This window comes from Leptonychotes weddellii, chromosome 2 (assembly GCF_054177405.1).
Source record: "Leptonychotes weddellii isolate Sample4059 chromosome 2, ASM5417740v2, whole genome shotgun sequence".
Lineage (NCBI taxonomy): Eukaryota > Metazoa > Chordata > Mammalia > Carnivora > Phocidae > Leptonychotes > Leptonychotes weddellii.
In genome coordinates this window covers 41,532,668-41,555,530 of record NC_138370.1, presented here as the reverse complement: position 1 = coordinate 41,555,530, position 22,863 = coordinate 41,532,668, and the positions used below count along the sequence as shown (strand labels likewise).

Here is a 22,863-nt window from a genome sequence, read left to right as displayed (position 1 = left end):
CTTGCCTTTGGCGATGTTTCTAGAAAGAAGTTGCTTCGGCTGAGGTCAAAGAGGTTGCTGCCTGTGTTCTCCTTTAGGATTTTGATGGACTCCTGTCTCACATTGAGGTCTTTCAACCATTTGGAGTCTATTTTTGTGTATGGTTAACACACATGTTCTTAATTCTTCTGGTCATGATGCCCTCACAATTCTGCTATAGAGATTATTTTGCTGCTCTTGTTTTCTCAAAGTCTTTATTTTCTTGGTGGTAGGCCAGGACAATGTCCCATGGTGATATTTCATGGTCTATAAAATTAAGCTTTTAATGTTATAGCAATGTCTCTGTTGCTTTTGACTCACTGGTTACAGCAGTAAGAAATTTAAAACTGAAAGTGAAGGGGGAGAATGCAAATTCTTCACCTGATTGTGTGAGTTATGCCTTGTTACTTATGGTAAGAAACTATGGTGTGTATGGCTGTGAAATTTCTATCTACTCCGTGATATTTGCTGCCATTCTCTGCTGCTGGGAAGTACTATCTTCTGAGCTCTCTGGTTGCCCAGTAGTGTAAGTGCCTGACATTAAGTTTTTGATTGCTGAGGCATCCATTTCAAAAGACATCCATCCTGAGTAAACATATTGCCAGCTGTGTGACACAGCAACTAGCAAAACAACCAGATAAGGATTTAGACTGCCCCTTCCCCCAACGAAGTTCCCTCTTTCAGAAAGCCCTGGGTAACCTAGATAACTGGCCCACTGAGTGGCCCCATTTCTTCCTTATCATACCCTAATTCCCACTCTTATTCTTTAAATTAACCAATAATGAGTGAACCCACAAAACCCTAGACACTCCACCCTTGGATCCTAATAAAGGCAGAGAGGCCCAGGTTCATGCCTTTCCCCCATTCCCTCTCAAGCTCACTGTGTACCTATTGGGTTTGCTGGCTACCCTCCAGGACATTTGAGTAACAAATCTTGTTTCTCAAAGTCCCCTGATGGTTTTGCTGCAGTGTGTCCTGCAATTATAACAAGGGCTAGTCCAGCAACACTGGTCCCTATGGGGGAAATATGTGTTAGGGCTCACTATGAATAATAAGGGCCAGGTAAGTGTCTCAGGTACTCAGAGCTGATAAGATCACTATCATTAAATTAAGGTCAACACAACAGATCTGTTGTTACACTCCGCTGCTGGGAAGTAGTATCTTCACTTGTATCTAGTTGCTCAAGTCAGTTAAATGCAAATAATCTTTTTCTTTTGTCTTTGTTAATACTACTTATTGCATCTTTGTTTTCTTTTGTATTAATTTACATTTTTACAAAGTTACAGAAAAAGTCCCAAGTGCAGTACAAATAACTATTTTCCTAAATTATTTGATGGTAAATTGGGAACAAGATGTTCCTACACCCTCAGAATACTTAAAAGTATTTCCTACAACAGGGATATTCTCTTACACAATCATAATACAACCATCAAAATCCGGAAATTAACACCGGTACTTTACTACTGTCTAATCCTGGACTCCACTGCAGGTTCACCAGTGTCTAAATAATGTCCTTTATAGCAAAAGGGTCCAGTCAGAACCCTGTGTTGTATTTAGGTATCATGACTTTTTAGTCTCCTTCAAAATGAAACTCTTTCCTTAATTCTTATAATTTTGAAGATTTCACACTATTTTTTAGAATATCCCTCAATTTGGGATTGTCTGCTGTTTCCTCATAATTAAATTCAGATTATGGAATTTTGGCTGAGTAACACAGAAGTGATACTGTCATACTATCATGTGGCACATAACTGACTTGTCCTGTTACTGATGATATTCACTTTGACCAGCTGCCAGTCTTCTCCACAGTCAAGTTACTTATTTCTGCTCTGTAATTAATAAGCATGTTGTAGGGAGGTATTCTGAAACAATTCGCATTATTCGCAGTAGCTATGTTCTACAAAGTTGCCATGAACGCTGAGTTAGTGAATATTAAAACACTGCTCCTAGGGGGAATACAGGGCTAGGTTCCTGTGAGCCTTTGGTCACAACATTTTCATTAACTGATCAACATATAACCTTGTTTCACATGTGTTTAACAACACCTTATATATATAATTATTGATTCAATATTGAACTCCCGGCCAACAGTGCTGTAACTCAAGGCTGAATGAAGCTTATCTAACACATCTATTTTCTCCAGAAGGCACATCATAGCTTTCTTGCACTTAGGAACACTACACAACATTTCAGTACTACCCTTAAGGGTCATTTTAAATAGTGAAATCACCAACAAATGGCAAAAAAATGCAAAAAAACATGGCTTTAAACAGACTGTAAAAAAGACACACTGTATTTATTATTTATTATACATTTCTATATCTTCCTATATGTTGAAAACCATGAGTTCACACCAGTATCTCCTATTCTAAAACACCACAGGGTGCACTCTAATTTTCTTTTTCACACTTGTAATTTCCATTCCAGGTAACACAAAACCTAGCTCCCATTATCCTTAATATTGTCTACTTTCCTAGATCAACGCTCTGCAAGTAACCAATCTTCCGTTGCTGTCCTCTTCTCTGCACCCACCCCAGAGATATGCTCCTCACCCTGCTCAGTTCTGACATCCTGTGCCAGACCAGCCCTTGGCGAGAATGCCCTTTTTACCACATCTGGGCTGCCAGAGACCACGCCACACCACGGCCTCCTCCACAGGTGCAGCCTACATACCCGCCCTGTGGCTCCCTACTTCTGTGCGGATGGCTGTATCGTTGGAACACCTTCTAATGTCTTTTGAACTGAGTTTCAGAAGGGTTGAAAAAGAAGGGGAAGGACAATGCAAACAGTTTTGGCAGCTGAGTTTTCCTCAGTATTTAAAAGAAAAAAAACCAGAAATCATATGGGCAATTTAGATCCTTAAACTGGGCCAATAATTTAAAAAAATTTAAGAAATCAAATACGTTGTGGCAGAAGTATGGTGTGTAAATATCCTTCAACTTTTAAGCAAATCCATTATTTTATATTCTTGATAATTTTCTTCATTCTGCTTATTTTCAGTACTCACTGTTTTATATTATGAGGAACACAATTTTTGTGCTCAGTGGAGTAATAATCACAGCAACTGATTGTACATGCATTTGCTAGTCACCTTTTCAAACCTTCTGTTTGTACTAGAATCTAGGCAGCTTTTGGCAAGATGGTGGAAATGTGCCTTCCTGAACAGCAAAGACAGGGATGGCTTTGTCAGGATTGTAGGTAGACAGGTAACTTTATGGTTCCTAAAATTTTTCTTCCATGTTATGTTTCTTGTAAAATAAATAAATAAACATATGTATGTATGTATGTCATGAATGCAAATGAGATCTTAGGTTTTCTCTCCACTAGGAAAAAAGCCATTAAGATGATTTCTTTCATGCCATCAGGAATAGGTTACTCTTTCTCCACATTTACATTAATATCTGTGAAGAATGATTATAGCTACTCTTTCTTTTTTTTCTTTAGAGGCTCTGCAACAGGGATAACAGACACATGGCTACACTTCCTCCTTCCATACTCACTACTGTATCCAGATTGAAGTAGACCTGTAAAAGGAAATTCTGGAACCAACATCATGCATATGTACCATCATAACTCCATTTCCTGGCACATGAAGCAATGGAGAGATGAATACATGAATAAATAAGATACTGGCAAAGTGGCTTGACATGATTTCCATCTCTGTCTATGTATAGACAGCATTCCAGGTCTCATTTTTAATTAAAAAAAAAATAAGATTCAAACCCCTCAATATTAACTCGGACTGCTCTCATTAGAAATTAAACAGACAGACTCATCACTGATTACTTCTGGCATAAAAGAGAACACACTACCTCTGCACTCGGTACACTCGAGTCCATGGAGGCACAAGAGCAAGGATCCGAGCCACCAATTCGATCAGGTCGCTAGGAGAATAACTCTTATATCTTCCTGACTTCCACAGCTCATAAAGCCCAGTTCCACGAATCACCAGAGTAGGGTAGAGTTTCAAACCATCAGGACGAAAAGCAGGGTTCTCAAAAAATTCCTGTGAATGGAGAATAGAAAATTACAACTCCATTAGTTATGTAGAGATTGATGAAGGTTCCATGGTCAAGTTTCAGTCCTGGGCCAGCTTCTCTCACATACCTACCAAGTCCTTAGACTGCCTTGATGGAACAAAATAGCAACTCATTGTTTTTACAGTCTCACTGGAGCAAAATGTGTGCATGCTGGGTTACAAAGCCCTCGTTAATCCAGCCCCTGTCTACTGCTGCAATCTCATCTCCTCACCACCTGCCTCTCTGCCTTTGCAAAGGCAATTTCCTCTGTCTGGAAAGTACATCAATTTTACTTCATCTAGCTAATCTCCAGGTCTCGGCATGAATGCCAATTCTTCAGAGAGACCTTCCTGACCTTCAAATACAAGTTGCCTCACTTAAAAAAAAAAAAAAATTCATACTGAATTCTATATTACTGCTTTCTTAGTATCATCACACTGATAATTTATTCGATGCCCGCCTTCACCTCTAGACTGTATCCTCCTTTCATAATAGAATATGCTTAACTGTTCCAACTTTTAAAAAAGTTGTGACAGAGATCATCACTTGCCTGCAAAAACTAAAATGTTTACTATACAGCCCTTAGCAGAAAGAGTATGCCAATCCCTCTTCAGGTCAACTGGCACCATTCCTAACCTGGGATACACACTATCTGTTATCTAGACACTGAGAAATACATCTAATTTATCTACTTTGACATAGTCATTTCCTGTACTATATCATCTCAGCTGGCTTTATTTGGGATAAAGCAAGGAGACACCAGGCATTGTCCTTTCCATGACTTTGCACTGCTCATTTGCTCTTACTTTAGCACAGTGCGTGATAGAGGAATGAAGGTGGACTCAGTTTCCTCTCACCCCACGTGGCATTAGTACCTAGAGAGCCAGCTGTACTACATCGTGACTATAACAATGCTTTTTATCTTGTGCTCCATTATTCTTGTAGAGCTTTCCAAAGCTTAACTTGCTTTTCAAAGAAATGTAACTACAGACTTTTCGATCTCTCTCATTGATTTCTGTCATATTCTTAAATGCTGTATTCTTTGTGCATCATTTGGTCTTAGGGATATTCTTCTGTAATTGCATGTAATTTTCCCTATAACATTTATATATCAATGATTCATTAGGCCTTTATAAGTATTCTATAGCCACCCAAAAGAACACATATGGCAAGTCATTCTGTACCTAGTCTGAATCCATAATGGAATATGGGATTTCAGAAAAGTAGTTCAAGGGCTTATATGATAAATTTAGAAGATAGCTGGGTTGGTAAGAATGATGATAGATGAAATTGGTTCTGGACTTCTGGTTAAACATGGAGAATTGAAACGTGTGTTTCCTTCCTTTCCCTCCAAAATCACTGTAATATAAGAGATGAACTTTTAAAAAAGTATAAACCCAGAAGAACAAAAAGAACATCAGAGGAAATCAGTTGGGTGTTAGAGGACAGGACCAGTGATGGTAATAAATTTTTGGAAGACAGAAAATGGATGAAGATTGGTAAATGACTTTGCAAGTAAATAAAACTGTAAACAAAGTATCTGCAAAAGTGGATACCCATGAAAGTCCAGCTCAGTCACACTAGAGTCCCAGAAAAGCTCATGGGTCAAAAGTACCATTAACCAGGCAGGATGGAAGAAATCACAGGATTTCTTCTGTCTGAACATGGAGGGATTTATCCCTTATTCCTTTGGCCTGCCTACAGGTAGTCACCTGCCCATTTGTTCCCTGGAGAAACTGCTGGATTCTGAGATTCCAGGTACAAAGGAAGGCCTAGGTGAGGATAAAGGCTGAAGACAGAGAGATTAAGTGAAAGCCAGCACACTCACTGGTGGATTCCCTGCCTTGCTCCCTGGATACCAGCAGTCAATTTTCTGTGACCTACTCATACCAGCCACCCCCAAGCAGGAAGTTGGGAGAGTTCATCTCTGGATTAATCAAATGGCCCTAAATAAGAGTTCAAGATACTGACATTTGAGAATCCCCTAAAGAAAAGGAGAGCTGGGGCACATCTGGCTGGCTCAGTTGGAGAGCATGTGACTCTTGATCTTGGGGTTGTGAGTTCAAGCCCTATGGTTGGGTGTAGATTACTGAAAAATAAAATCTTAAAAAATATAAATAAAATAAAACCTTAAAAAAAGAAAAGGAGAGATTATATGAATATCCTTCAATGAGGTATCCCAGCAGCTAGCTACCTAGACCTTGCAATCTGTTCTTTCAGCCCCTTAATTTTTTAATTTTAATTTTTTTAAGGGGGGTTGGGTGGAGCAGAGGGAGAGGGAAAGAAAGCCTCTTAAGCAGGCTCCATGCCCAGCACGGAGCCTGACATGGGGCTTAATCTCACAACCTGAGATCATGACCTGAGACAAAATCAAGAGTTGGATGCTTAACTGACTAAGCTACCCAGGCCCCCCCGTCCCTTACTTTTAAAGTATGACCATTTGGCTAAGGATCACCAGAAACTTGGAGGAAGCCTAAAAAATAAAGGGCAGAACAAAACAAAAAGAAAAAAAAGGAACTTGGAGGAAAGATGCATTGCATAAAGGAAAATGAAACTTAAAAACCCCTATAATTCCTTCAGAGAGAGAAGATCTATTACATCTATTAAACAAGAACAAGATGCTAGAGAAAAACAACCAGAAGGTAAGAAAGAACTCTTGAAAATCAAAGCTATAACAAAAATAATAACACTTAACAGAAAAGTTGAAAGATAAACATGAGAATAGAAGAAAGCAGAAAAAAAAGGACAAATAGGTAAAAAATATAAAAAAGACGAACCTGGGAGATCCAACATTTACTTAATAGGAGTTTTAGAAAGAGAACATAGAGGGCGCCTGGGTGGCTCAGTTGGTTAAGCGACTGCCTTCGGCTCAGGTCACGATCCTGGAGTCCCTGGATCGAGTCCCGCATCGGGCTCCCTGCTCGGCGAGAAGCCTGCTTCTCCCTCTAACCCTCCCCCCTCTCATGTACTCTCTCTCTCTCTCATTCTCGCTCTCTCAAATAAATAAATAAATCTTTAAAAAAAAAAAAAAAAAGAAAGAGAACATAGAAAATGAAAGGGGAAAATTATCCAGTGGTACAAGGAAATTTCCCAGATGACAGATCCTTCAAAAATCTAGCACAATTAGTTAAAAACCTCTTGCCAAGATACAGCACTGTGAAATTTCACAACATATGGGATAAAGACAATTTTCTAAAATATTCCAGAGTTAACAAAACACCCAGGTTACATAGATCATAGGATTAAAGAATAAGGAATAAAAACAAAATTGTGCTCTTAACAGCAATGCTAAAAGCTACAAGGCAATGGTGCAATGCCTTAAAAAAATGTTTTTACACAATTCTGTAAGTGTGAAGGTTGCATAGAGCCATTTTTTCGAGCACACCAAAGCCTTACTTTCTATGATGAATATTTCTTAAGGAAACTGGTGGAAAATGTGTTTTAGTAAAGTCAAGGAATAAACAAATAAAAAGGGTTAACTTGGAAACCAGAAAACAAAGAATCCAATCCAGGAGATTGGTGAAGAGAAGTGTCCAGGAGGACAGTTGTGAACCAGGCACAGAGAACTGCCAGTCCAGTTTGGAGTTGGAGGACAAGACATCCATGAGTCATGTCAGTAGCCTAAAAAAGGAACTGAGAGAATATCTGATTAATTAGGCCACTGGTAGAGAGGCCTTAACATTGAGTGGGTGGGTACCCTTGAAAGTTACAGGTGCATAGAGAACTAAGCAAATTAAAAAAAAGACAGTTATTAATTCTAGAAAAAACCCAAAATGTTATTCAAGAAAAGAATGTTAGTATATTACTTGGCTCTATGTCAGTAATAATTTATGTAAAAACTGTAATGTAAACATTGACTACTAATGTAGCTAAGATAGTGATGTAACAATATTGGGAGAATGGGAGCAGAGTTTAGAAGAATTAACTTTTCACCTACAATAAGACAAGAGAATCTATCCAAAATCATCAGGAAAAAGCAATCCAAGCATGGTAGTAAGAAATACAGAGGGGTAAATACCCAGAAAAAAACTCCAGCTACAACAGTTGAAAGTGGCAGAGGACTACTACTGTGTTTTGATATGATCTCTCTAGGATGTACTGAATTTTCAAGTAATATTTAATAGTGATTTTATTATTTAACAACTTTTATATTGTAAAGATAAAAAATTAATCTGATAAACATCAGTCTGGTGCAATGCGAATGGAACATCAGAAGGGAAGAGGGCTGGTGGCTGGGTGATTTAGTTGAGAAGCTGTCTAACTGTGTAGGTGAGCTGATGAAAGTATGAACTGAAGTTGTGGCAGCGGGGACCGAGAGGAGGGGAGCTCTGAAGGACAGGCAGAGGGAGTTACTGACAACCTCCTGTGGAGTTAGATTCAAGGTATGAAGGGATAGTCACAGCAGCAAAGATTTACTGAGTGCTCACTACGTGCCAGGCATGTTTCTAAGTGTGTTACATCCATTTTCTCAGCTAATCTTCATAATAGGGAGATACTATAATTAATCTCATTTTTGAGATGAGGAAACTGGGGAACAAAGCAGTCAAACAGTCTGTTACTAAGTACTGGGGGCCAGGATCCAAACTAGGCGGTCTGGCTCCAGAGTCCACATATTCTCTACTTGCTCCTGAAGGACTCCTGAATTTCTGGCTAGGGAGAATATGTGGATGAAGAGGCCACCAAGCATGACAGGAAAAAAAAAAAGAGGAAGAGACGGCTGGGGGAAAGGATAAATATGTCCACACTGGACATACCAAGTTCTAACTACATGTAAGACATCTAGTGCTAGTTGCAGAGTATTAAGTCTGCAAGACTGGTCTGAAGAGCCTAAGGCTTCAGGCTGGAGAGAAAATGAGACTCACCGAAGTGTAAGTGGTCAAGTTAGAATAGAAGAAAGGCAAGCAGACAGAAGAGAGCAAAAGACAGAACCTACATTTCAGTGGTGGGAAGAAAAAGAAGACAGAGCAGAAAAGAAAGAGTCCTGGAGGTAAGAAGAGAGCCAGGAGACAGAAGAGTCACAAAAGCCAGGAGGGTGAGAATCCCAAAACGGAGACAGTCTTTAACAACAACAAATGCTAAGACTGAATAACATGACAGCAGAGAAGTATCCTTTGCATCTGGAGATTAGGAAGTCTTTTACAACATTCGAGAGAAGAGTTTCAGTGAAGGGTGGGAGCCAAACTGCAGTCGGTTTGAGGAATGAAGGGGAGGGAGAAGCAGAGACACTGGAGCGTTTGTAACATGATCTGTCTGGGTGCACTCAAGGAAAAGGAAAGGAAGGTATTGTTGTCTTTCACTGTAGGTTTTTCGGTACAATTTGACTTTTAAAATTATGCATGTATTCCTTTGATTCAAATAAAAAATAACTAAAAGTAGAATGAGGTTTAAAGTTTTGTTAAGATCCAACTTGACTTGTATTTCAACATCATTCAGGTCATGAATAGTCATTCATAGTCAAACTTCCCTCCACCTAAAAAAGTTACCACAGAAAGGTGCCATGGAAAGGGTGCTTACCTAAGAGCTTGGGTTCTACCTGAGACGCACCACTGACTTGACCAGTTACGTAATCTCATCAGGCCGGCTTCCTCAATTGAAGAGACTACAACAGGTGGTCTTTTCTGATAGAATGCTACAGTGACTTGTTTCCTATGCCACTATCTTCATAACAAGCCTTTATATTAAAAACAAGTAACAACAAATACCGCTAGCCATCCCTGCCAAACAGTAGTAACTCAATCACACTGGCTCAGTGGGGGAAAAAAAGAACTTGTGTCAGATGTTAATAGACTTTGAAAGACTTCTGGTAACTGACAAGAGATTCTGAAGAGAAATAAATGTTCTTCAAGCATTTTCAGCAATCTTAGTGTGGATATTCAAGAGCAGTCTAATTTTTAAAGGAATAAAACACCAAACAGCTAAAAGTTACTTTGAGTAATAAATAAGTCCTATCTGAGGATAGCTGGAAAGGGTGAAGTTAATGCTTTCAGGATAAATTCCTGAATTTCCACCACAACAAGGACTTCCAGCTTTGTAAGAAAAAAGGAAGCTTCATTTTTGAGTTCCCGGAAAATATAAGCAAATGCTATTTATCACACACAGTTACAAGCTCTGCACCTACCACTAGATAAGAGTGTGAATTTGTCATGAACAGATGCAAATAAACAGATACTAAGAGTAGTGACCCAGAGCTGACCTAAACAACAAGGTGTGAGGTCTAAGTCAATTTATAACTAGCACACTGTAGGCATACAACCCAAGATATAGCTGTGATATCTCAGCAGGCTAGGTAGTAGCTTTATGGATCCGTGCCAGGCAAGGCTATCCCGTCCTCTACAAATATAACATTTGGTACACTTCTGTAATTATAAGACAGACTCCCGATTTAGCAACACTTCCTATGGAACAAAACACATTAATTAGGGAAAATATATCTGTGGGTTGCTAATGATGGGACAATAAAATAAAGTAGGGAAAAAAGTTTTTAAAGTATAAAATAGGGGTGCCTGGGTGGCTCAGTTGGTTAAGCGTCTGCCTTCAGCTCAGGTCATGATCTCAGGGTCCTGGGATCAGGTCCTGTATGGGGTTCCCTGCTCAGTGGGCAGTCTGCTCCCTCTCCCTCTGCTAGTCCTACTAATTCAGGAAAGGCTGTGAATTCCAAATAGGCCCGAACAAGATCTCCTAAACAAAAATTAGTTTTAAAAGTTTTTGTGTAAACTTTTATTGGAGTGTATCTTAGATACAGAAAAGTTCACAAACTCTAAGTGTATATCTTGACGGATTTTTACACCATCTTATAACCAGCACCCAGACACTCAAATTAAGAAAAAGAATATCAAAACCTTAGAAGCCCACCTCATGCCTGTTTCCAGTTACAATTCCACCCAAAGTTTTTGGACTTCATATTAACAGAATTGTATGTTGGGTAGTCTTTTGGATCAGGTTTCCTTTGCTCAATTTTATGTTGAAAAGAATCAGTCATGTTGTTGCATGAGGTTGTAATTAATTTATTATTTTTTATAGTATTTCATTGTATGACTACATCATAATTTATTTATGCATTCTGTTGTTAAATGGACACTTGTTGCCACTCTGATGATATTACCAATAGTAATTTGTGACCGTGACTTTTGGTAAATATGTGTAGGCATTTCTGTTGAGTATACATCTAGGAGTACAATTACTGGGTCATGGGGTATGCATATATTCACCCTTAGTAGATAATGTCATACATGATGTACCAATGTACTAGCAGTAAATGAAGAATTCTAGTTGCTCCATACTCTTAGCAACATCTGATTTAGTCTTTTTTTCATTTTAGCTCTTCTTAGCTTTTCTGGTGAATATATAGTAGGAATGCATCATAGTTTTAAATTTCATTTCTTTGAAGATTAATGACTTTGAGAACTTTTAAATATGTTTATCGGCTGTTTGAATATCCTATTTGTGAAGTGCTTGTTCAAATGTTTTTGCCATTCTCCTATTGGGCTGTCTGCTTTTTTCTTACTGATTTGTAGAAATTCTTTATTTTAAGGCAATTTAATTTTGCAGAGAATTTTCCTCTAGAGAGAAATGTTAGCTCTATTTTGTCACTCCTTTATTTGCTGGGATGCAGTCAGAAAAGGCATACAGTCTGTTCATATTCCCTTTGAGTTTTTCTGAAAAGATTACAAACAAGAAGATATATTTATTTACATGAAGAATTGTCTTTGCAATATTATCACTGAACTATATTTTGAAGACAGTAAGGAAAATGAATAGTAAGACTCAGCTATTTGCTATTATTTGAAACATGCCATATTTTTTTCAAAGGACACCTAAAGTTATGAATTCTGACTATATCTCTGGTCCACCTAGGAGCTGTGTTAAAGAAAAGTGTTTCAGGGGCCTTTTAGAATTGGAGTCTGGGTACCTGGCTATTAACCACTGAGGAGAGGCTATTAGTATTAGATTCAAAATCTTTACACAGCTAACACAGGGGAATTAGTTACAGGGATATTTATGAATTAGTACTATCTTATAAATTGGCCTTTGGTTGTAATTCACTGGCTTAAAAATTATAAAGATAAACTTCTGACAAGGAAAGAAAGAATTATTAAATATGTCACAAATAAGGCAAGGTGAAATCCATTTTTCTAAATAGAGTAAAATAAACTATTTTTGTGAATGAAATAACTTGATAAATACTTTCACTCTCTTCTCTAAAAGAATATCCCAAAGGTACTTTCTCTAGCTGAGAATCTGGAGGAGAAAAAAAAAAAAAAAAAAGAGTTCTGATCAATCTCATTTCCCAAGACAACAGGAACACAGATCAAGCAAACATGTGACAGAGTAACAACAACAACAAAAAAATCCAAAAAACAAAAAAGCAAAGAACAAAAACCAAAACCAACCAACCCAGAGTTAGGTATTAAAATTTAAAAAACAGAAAACCTAGGAAAACCCTAGTAAGAGTATTTTCTCTTACTGTTTAATGAAATCCTGGAAGAGAAAAGCAGCTCTAAGTTCAGAAGCATCTGAAGAAATCATAAATAAAGGATGGATTTGACAACAGATACAAAAGTGAAAGGCCCAAGACAAAGTGGGCAAAAATATTTGTAACAACTATTTTTAAAAAACCAATGAGGAGCGCCTGTGTGGCTCAGTCGGTTAAGCATCTGCCCTCGGCTTAGGCCATGATCTTAGGGTCCTGGGCTCCCTGCTCAGTGAGGAGTCTGCTTCTTTGTCTCCCTCTGCCCCTCTCCACTAATCGTGTGCTCACGTGTGCTCTCTCTCAGATAAATAAAATCTTTAAAAAAAACAAAAAACCCCCAATGAATCCAGAATGTCCTTACCTAGAAAGTTCATCTAAATTAACATTAAAAATATTCATATCCAACAGAGTAATTGGTCAGAGAACAAAAACACACAATTCTAAAAAGATGCAAGAATTATGATTATTACATGCAAACCTGAAAAATATATTACTATAATTATGAAATACAAGTTGAAATGGCACTTTAATCCACCAAATTAGCAAAGATAGAAACATTTTATCTGTGTGTGTATGTAAATACATAAACAGGAGAGATTTGGGGAAAAAGATAACCCTGCTAAAATGACTAAATTATTACAACCGTCTGAAAAGCAACTAATGTGGTGAGATTCTTTAAATGTTTATACCTTTACCTGGTAATTCTACTCCAGGGAATTTATCTTAAAGAAATAATCCTAAATACTACAAAAAGTTATAGGCATAAAACTGTTCACCTGCAGTGCTATTTACAATATAAAAAACTGGCAATAACTTCAATTTAAAAAAATTTGGAAGGAATTAAGCAAAGTATGGCATATTTATTTAATGGAAATTAAGTACACATTTAAATATGTTAACATTTTAACAGAGACCAGGCTATATAACAAGATAAATGCTTGCATTACGTTAAGTGAAAAAGCCATTAAAATAATTACTTACCATATATATGTGTCTGTGTGTATATATGTATAAACTACCTTATCCCTCCAAAAAGCCTAAGCATAAAAAAATTCTAGAAAGAAGTATATTAAAATGTTAGGGTTTTATTTGGTGTTGGGGCTATGAATGACTTTTCTTTCACTACAGTGTTTCTACTGTTCTATAATGAGGACATATTGCTTAAATAATGATAGGGAAATCAGCAGTAAATAATCAAAAAGAGCAGAGAGGGTAGACAGAGCAGCATACAGAGGCATTCTAAATTAGCCTGGTTTAAGGCAACACTTACTGTAAACTGTTCAATGTCTCTCTCTAGTCCCACATTTGGCAGATCAGGCATCATATGAGCCACGACTTTGAACCCAGAATCCTTGGCCAGGTGAAATGACTCACATACTGCCTTCACAGTGTGGCCCCTGAGGAAAGAAAATTCACATCTGTTATACAAATAAATGGGAAGGGAGGTTAACACAAGGAACAGAGGGAAAACAATCTCTGAGACATGTAATGGTAGTTTTATAATGAAGAATAATATGGTTGGGGAATAAAAATCTCAGAAAACCATTTTTATATCTCTAGCTCTGAGAAGGCCTGGAAATAAATAATTTCACTTCTGAGATATTTCTCAGAAATTCCCCATGTACTTACTCAAGGCTGTGACAGTAAATGACTGGGTTAACCAGAGTTAATGTATACTAAAATTATTTGGACTATAAAAAAAAATTATTTAGGGCGCCTGGGTGGCTCAGTTGGTTAAGCGACTGCCTTCGGTTCAGGTCATGATCCTGGAGTCCTGGGATCGAGTCCCACATTGGGCTCCCTGCTCAGCAGGGAGTCTGCTTCTCCCTCTGACCCTCCCCCCTCTCATGCTCTCTCTATCTCATTCTCTCTCTCAAATAAATAAATAAAATCTTTAAAAAAAAAATTATTTGGTTTAGCATCATCAGCTGAAGTAAGCTTACTGATGTAAATATTTAAGTTAAAACCAAAAAAATGAGCTCAAAACCATGCAAAAGCAGCCTCTTGTTATGCTCTTTCCTTTAAAAATCTTTTGAAATTATTTGGAGACAGACAGAGATGAAGAATGTCACCTACATACAAAATAGATTTCATTCTGGTGGTCTCCAAGGTCCTTAAAAAAGTGAGAAGAGTGAATGATTTAGTGACAAGGCAGAACCATCTGGGGCCAGCTGGGTAAATCATCTTACCATTCTAGTACCACATCCAAGTAGAAAGCAAGCCCTAATAACAGTTTGGGGCTACTATAAACTGAAGCCCTAAGCCAATCCTTTCACCTCCAAGACATTCCCATTCACCACACACACACACACACACACACACACACAAAATCCTAGAAACAATGGACTCCATCCTACTCTGGATGTTACCATCCATTTCCATTAAACCATTTCCAATCTCTTTTTGCTAACCACTTCCCAATTTATATGACTAGGCAAAGCCTCTCTCCTGATAACCCATGCAAATATCCAGCACTCTAAAGTTCTACTGTACAATACCATGGTCCCTAGGCACATGTACTCACTCAGTTTATACTTAATTAAAATGAAAAATTCAGTTCCTCAGTTGCACTATCATAGTGAACAGTGCAGGTGTAGAACACTTCAATCACTGTAGAATGTTCTGCTGGACAGCTCTGCTCTAAAGGAGACCCTCAACTGGTTGTTCTACATGTATCTAGAATTCAGTACATCCAAAAATGAAACTCACCTTCCCTCCAAGACTCCTCTACTTCCCATTCTCTCCTACCCCCATTTCCATTCAGTCACTAAACACTGTCATTCACTTCTTTTCAAAACATCATTTCTTGTTTAAATGAGTGCAACAGCCTCTTAACTGGTCTTCCTTCTAGCATGCTCTTCTTAATCCACCTCCATACTGTGATCCTTCCAAAGGGATCTAAAATGCAGATATGTTCCTCTCACAACTTAACATAGAGCCTGTCCTCAGATTAAAGCCCAAACTCCCTGGGCTGATTTCTAAGTTTCCTCATCATCTGGCCACCATGGCTTACTTTTTCAGCCTCACCTCTTACCACTCTCCTACCTCATGCTCTACACTCTTAACCAAGCTAACCTGCTCCAAATCCCCTAAATATACCACGTGCACCCATCCTCAGGACTTTGCTTGTATGTTTCTTTCTGTCTGAAATAATCTTCCTCTTCCCCACCTAAGTCATACTCTTCCCGTAAGTCTCAAGTCTGATGTCATTCTTTTCTTTTTTTTTTTTTTTTTTAAAGATTTATTTATTTGACAGAGAGAGACACAGTGAGAGAGGGAACACAAGCAGGGGGAGTGGGAGAGGGAGAAGCAGGCTTCCCGCTGAGCAGGGAGCCTGATGTGGGGCTCGATCCCAGGACCCTGGGATCAGGACCTGAGCCGAAGGCAGACGCTTAACGACTGAGCCACCCAGGCGCCCCTGATGTCATTCTTTTCAGAAAGCTTTCCTGACCTTCAAGAGACTCTTCCCATCTCCAGTTACAACCCTTGATCACTGCAGCAGGCCAACCAGTGCTTCCGGTTTAAGACTCTCTCCTACAAGAGCACATTCTACTCAGGTTAATCTTTCTTAAGCCTGATTTCTGTGTAATTCTTCCCTGTGCTCAAAAGTATCCAAAAGACCTCTAGTACCTAAAGGAAAGATTCCTCTCTCCTTAGCCTGGCATTCTTCTGGTGGTTTCTAAGATGCTGACCAGTGTATGTTTCCCTAGTTCCCTTTTACTTCCTTCTCCTACCACAACCCCCAATTATGTCTGCCCCTCCTGGTAAAGCAGCCTTTAAAGTCCAACTGAACACATACCAACTTCCCGAAGCCTGCCTTTACATCCACAATCAATGATCTCTGCTGCCTAATAAACTCCTGAAATCTTTTGTTTTTCTCTAATTTACCAATTAATCATGAAGTTCCTTATATAGCTAATCTTTCATGTGTATCTTTTCTCCTCAACTCAGTGATCTATTTCTAGAGTTCTACAAGAGAACTTCATATGGCTCTGTCAACCTTATTTCCATCCTTTCTTACCCTCCCAAATTTCTCAGTTTATATCCATTGCTCCCCAACCCTTCTTTCACTACTCTGCTTATTGGCATCCACTTCACAAAAACTAATCTTTTAAATATCACCCTGATGTCCTTCTTGTTCAAACCTTTCTCTTTGTTTCCATGCCCCTGGCCTTCTCTCCTGCTGTAGATGACCGATCTTGAGCCCTGCCTTCTGCTTTCCAAATGGGAAAGGCTGTTTATGACAAGAACAGGAAGAGAGAAGAGCACGTTTACAGGCTGCTGGAAAAGAGCCAGTAAAGACTAGAAATTAGGAAAGGGGATGGAAATTAAGAGCAGAGATAGAAGGATGACCCTGAAAAGAAGGAATACCTATATATATTTCTCTAAGATTGGTAAGAAGGAGAAGAGGATGAACATGAACATAGATATAATCAGTGGGAGTTAGAAGGATACTTGTGTGAAATCATTTACCCCCATCTTACCTGTTGGTATCTCTGGCCACATCTTCGTAGACACTCTGCACCCCAATCTCCAGCCTTGTGCAGCCATAGGTCAACATGTCACTTAAATGCCGCTTCATACAATAATCTGGTCTGGTCTCAATAGTAATTCCGATACACTTTGTGAGGCTTCTCTCAGAATACCTGTCAAGCAAATCTAAAAGTAAACAACCTACCACAGCTTTAAGACATTTGCTCCCATTTAAAGGACCGTCTTCTCTTAGTCCTGTAAGACACTGGTTAAGAGAGTGGCCTCTAGACCCAGACTGTCTGCGTTCAAATCCTGGCTCTGCTACTTCCTAACTATGCAAACAGGAATGTTATTATTAACCTCTCTGTGCTTCGGTTTCATTATCTGCAAAATGAAGCTAATAGGAGTCATACCTCATAGGACTGACATGAGTGAACTAGCACATAGTACTGTTACCATTCATTATCATTCTTATCCTCCTACAGTACGCTGCAAACCATAATCTCCTTGAAAGCAGTGATTTCAACTGTGGAAACCCTAGCAACCACTTTTCACAGAAGTGAAAACTATCTGCCTTATTTATTTCCCACTCCATATTTTATGTCATGTTAAATAAAAGAAAAAAAAAGAAGGGGAGAGTAGGTATGTATAATGATCATAGAAATAATTTAGATAAAATGTCTTCTATATACACACAAGTCATTCTGCCAAGCCTATTAATTTTAGCAATGATTTACAAAATTAGGCATCATTTTTCTCTTTCACTAACACCAGGTATCAAAGTACTGAGTAACACTTTAGATTCAAGCTGCTTGAATTAATGGTTTTATTGCTGGCCAAGAATCCAGAGAAGTAAAAATGACTTGTTGAGGGGGCTGCTGCTGTGAGGGGGTACCTAACATTTACGCAGGCCACTGTGCCAAGCACTATGCGAGACACTCTGTACATACGGAATGCTCCCATCAGCTCTATGAAGTGTGTCTTCTTATTTTCATTTCACAGATGAAGAAACTGAGGTTCAAAGAGATTAAGTACCTTGTCCAAGGACACAGAGCTAATAACATCCAAGTCAGGATTTGAAATTGGGCCCACCTGACTTCCAAATCCTTGTTCTACACTTCACTTTATAGCACTGCTTAGACAATTCAGCAAGGAACATCAGATTTCTCTTTTCAACTTCTCTAACGTCCTAGAACCCAGTGATTCTTTTTGGTGCACCCTTCTACAACTTTCTCAATTCCTTGGGAGGGTGAAGGAAACCTCTTTTTTTTTTTCTTTCCCCCATTTAATTTCCTTCCTTTCAAAGAAGTTCAAAGTTCTTTCTTGAAGTACAAAAATCATAAAATTTCCAAAATTTTGTAACTACTCCTTTAGGTTCACTTCTTCATTAACTGTCAATAAAAGCTGACTTATTTAATGTTAATAACAGTTATTAACGAAGTTAAGAATCACTGAACTGGAGGATTGATTCTGAAATTTTCCATTCTCGACATTCAAACTCTTTTACACTGTTTATTACTGTATTCCATAAGGTTTTATACAGGATTACCAGAGGCAACAGAACTAAAAAGTAAATAAGTAGTCCAAAGTTACTAAAGTGAATCATGAGAGAGAAAAAGGGCTCCGATTTTATCAAATCTTGCCTAAGACAGGATACTAAATCATTATGCTTTTTTGAAGTAAATCAGAAAGTCACATACCTCTCAAATAGGTGGGTACCAAGACCTGCAGTAACAGAAGTACATAATGCCATGGCTAAATATAATTTTCTTTGAGTATCAATTACTGTGTTTGGGTAAAACCATATTTAAAAAATTAAAATACTATATTATGGAGAAAGGAAATCACATGAAGACTGATTTTAAAAAAAGGATAGCAAGAAACTCTAAATTAGTTTAAGAAAGTAAATAAGAACATATTAGAATCAAGCATTCCAAAATTGTTATCACAAATCTCCCTATTAACTGCCTGTTTCATAAATATGGCCTCCAGTAGTTCTTAAAAGAAAGTTCAGCATCACAACAGTACCCTGCATCACTGGGAAAAAACTAGAGGACGGGCAACTGTGCAAGTGGGAATCTGTCTAGAGGAAAGAGGAAATCACCTGCTAATCTTTCTATTGCCCAGATCATGAAAGGCATGCAGACAGAGGAAGCTGCTGCAAGGACTATAAGGTCTCTTCCTAAGTAGTTGGAATATAGTAGAAGGACAGAGACAAGCCTTATTCTCAAATAATAATTTAACTCCATTTCAAAAATGTCTTTCCTCTTAAGGGAAATGCCATTATCTTTTGCAGGAGAAGAAATGGAAAAATGAAAGAAATTAAATTTTTAAAAGCTAACATTTTATATTTACAAAAAGCTTTTACCACTATCTTCTTTTCAGAATTGTATTTTCATTTGAAAAGCAATTAAGCAAAAACTCTTTTAATCTGAATGACAAAAACAATGGGGTATTTTCCTAAAGAACAGAGTTTAAGGTCATTTTTCCTATAGGATCACTCTATTTTTATTAGGATTTTTGTTAATGCTACATTTAGTCCTACAATCACTGAACCTACCTCTTCATTTAACAGAGGTGTAAAGATATTAATGATTGTTCTTTAATATGCAAATATTTGCATTAAGGCTTTCAACTAGTCTAAGCAAATTACAACTTTTGGGGCGATTTTCAGGGCCTGCCATAACCCTCCATATCATTTTAGGTAGCCATCCAACAGTATGCCTCTCCTTAGTACCTAGTTCAACTCCCATACCTTCTGGGGGGCCGCAGAATTCTTGGGCACCTAGGAAATGCGCTACACATTTTCCAACTCTGATCATAAACTTCTAAGAGACCAAGTCAGAGACCAAGTTTTTTTTTTCTTTCCCCCGTTTAATTTCCTTCCTTTCAAAGAAGTTCAGAGTTCTTTCTTGAAGTACAAAAACCATAAAATTTTTGCACCCAGGTCTTCTAATTCCAATTCCACTGCTCTTTTTGTGATATTACAGGGTCATCTTAAATAAGTCTGGACCCTACCTGTATGGGGCTATGTGGAATCCTACACTTTTTTGTATGCCACAAAAAAGTGGCACCAACTATAAAAGATGCTAATATGCTCTGCAAAGCCAAATAACTTAAGCCAATAACTTATGACAGCATTTTTTTTTTTTTTTAACAAGGCTGGGGGGTGGGGTGGGACAATACCTTCAAAGTTTGAACGTACACAAAAACTAAATGCTACCCAGTTTTCAAAACATAGCTCATATACATTTCTCCTCCCACAACATCTTCCCAGAGCCTCTCTTTACTTTGTGCTACCATTCCCAGAGCCACCTTGCCCATAATATGAATACAGTTTGCCCTGTTATTTGTGGATATTTGTCTGTGCAGCTAGACAGGAGGCTCCTTGAAGGCAGTACGCTCGAGTGTGTTTAGAGGTAACTGCTTAAGGGCTTCAGCACTAAAAACTTTCCTTTAGTGTAAAAAAAAAAAAAAAATACAAAGAATGAATAAATCAATCAGGCATAACTGAAGACACAGGTCTCTCTTTACTCCCATAGCAGCCTCTAGCTAATTCTGCTCATTATCTTTCCTCTTGCAAAGAATCAACCCTAGAGGGTGCCTTGCACTAGACCAGGTATTCTATAGAAAGGAGTAATACACTAGCTCTTGTCCCAGAGACGCTTAACAATCTAGCTGCAAGAAAAAAGACACAGATGAAATCAAGAAGGATTTAAGAGCAAAGAGCTAGAAGGGGCAGAAATATAAATATATATTATTTCTTGGTTCTATTTATAGAAGGAAAAAAGTAAACTATAAAAGTGATATCTATTAATACTAACTCCTTGCCTGAAGGGCCCCAACAAAGGGGACACTGAAGGAAGACAGCAAACCAATGTTAAAGTCTCTCTATTATCTTCTGGAAACTGTTTACATGATTCACTCCAGGAAGACTATGGCATCAAAGAACACTTCTCATTGCTATCAATTTGTTGCAGTCCTCTTTTAAAACCTCTGTCATTAATAAAGTCGGATGTGTCTTAGTCTACTCCTGCGTGAAATCTCACTAGAGCTCTAGGCCCAGATTCCTGAAAACCTTAGAGAACCTTCCTACATGGACCTCAACCTGCTCAAACCAAATGGCAAAGTAAATAAAAATGGTACCTAGATGAAATGTTAATTTTCATTAGTCATAATATAAAACTCCTTTCCCTATCTACAATCCCAAAATCGCTAAGTAGAATTTACAAAATTCTTGGACAGCCAAAGATGTTTGAATTGCCAAATAACATCTGGGATTACTGACGCAATTCCTCAATAGTAGCACCACAGAACAAATTATTTTTTACTATAATCATATCTGGAAAATATCTCAATAAAATTTTACACTCTGTACAATGCTGTGCTGGTGATATTCTAGACTTAAGAATGACTGAGTTGGGTGTTGGGTGATTTAAAAATCACAATTTTTTTCCTTTTCCCTTTATTTTTTGAGACAGTGGTCAAGTTTGCTTCCTGGATATTGTTGTTATTGTCAAGGGGGTCTATAAAACAATAAGGTTCTGCCCAACACAAACTAAGGAAACAGAAAGAAACAGAATTCTGATTTTTAAATGAGCACAACCTATGAAAAACTAACCTGGTGACCTTGTAATTTAGCGACAAATCAGGGACCTATCATGCTAGTTGACAAGGTGTAAGATATATATAGGAAAAACAACCCATAACATTTTGGGTTTTAATCCTTTCAACAGCTGACAAGAATGCTATCAGACAGCTGAAGAACCAACAGCAATGCATTATTAATAGAAAAGAAAAAAATTACAGTTATTACACATTCTTTTAATATTACATACACATTCAAATTTAAGGACTATATATAAGGACTATAAATGCATTATAGAAAAGTTGTCATTGTCAGAAAGTGACTGCTAGATGAAAAATAACTTCCAAATACATCTTTTAGATACACATTCTCATTCCAATAGAAATCTTCAAACTACAGAATGTCAGAGAAAGAAGTAATTTCAGAGATACTCTAGTCCCACCTCATCTTTATAGATGAGGAAAATAAAGCAGAGAACACGGAAGTGGCTTAAATCAGGTAATAACGCAAGATAATCACAGACATAAGTGTGAAATCTAAGTCTCCTGATTCTTCACGCACAGTTCTTTCCACTGGGTTCATTTAATAACGTTTACTTAGTACTCTCTATCTGTAAGATATTATGCTAGATATAAGGGTTCTCTTTTAAGAAGACATTCCCTCTTAAAGGAAATAGGAAGGGGTGCCAGACAGTTAAGCGTCCAACTCCTGATTTCAGCTCAGGTCATGATCTCAGGGTTGTGAGACTGAGCTCTGCATCAGGCTCCTCGCTCAGAGTGGAGTCGGCTTGAGATTCTCTCTCTCCTCTTCCTCTGCCCCGCCCTTTCTCCCTCCCTCCAATAAATAAATAAATAGAAATCTAAAAAAACCCCCCAAAACAAAAAACTGAAATCATACAGAATAGGCTCTCCCTGAGTAAAATGGCATTAAATTAGAAATTGACAACAATGAGATACCAAGAAAAACTCCGTTTTTTGGAAATTTGGAAATTAAACAACCAATTTCTATATAATCCATGGGTCAAAATATAAAGGATTTAAAAAATATTTTGAGTAGAATAATAATTATAATACAACATATCAAAGTTTGTGGGATTCTGCCAAAGCAGTGCTTAGAGGAAAACTTGAAGGTTTAAATACTTACATCGGGGGGGGAAAAAAAGGTCTATAATAATGGCCAAGCCTCTATACCTTACTAAGTCACAGAAAATGAACCATAACGTACCCCAAAGAAAGAAGACAACAAAAAAAAGTAAAGCAGAAATCAATGAAGTAGAGGACATAAAGTCAAAAGTC

At 37.9% G+C, this 22,863-nt stretch overlaps 1 protein-coding gene across 3 annotated transcripts in view; it reads right to left on the bottom strand.

The window, feature by feature from the left end:
* Positions 1-22,863, bottom strand: part of ELP3 (elongator acetyltransferase complex subunit 3) — a 97,276-nt gene that overhangs the window by 39,056 nt on the left and 35,357 nt on the right. For all 3 annotated transcript variants that reach the window (XM_081810547.1, XM_081810559.1, XM_081810553.1), the window contains 3 exons: positions 16,992-17,153; positions 13,778-13,904; positions 3,831-4,024 (listed from right to left, as the gene is read on the bottom strand). In XM_081810547.1, the coding sequence (XP_081666673.1) occupies positions 3,831-4,024; positions 13,778-13,904; positions 16,992-17,153 (483 nt within the window). The remainder of the gene's footprint in view (positions 1-3,830; positions 4,025-13,777; positions 13,905-16,991; positions 17,154-22,863) is intronic.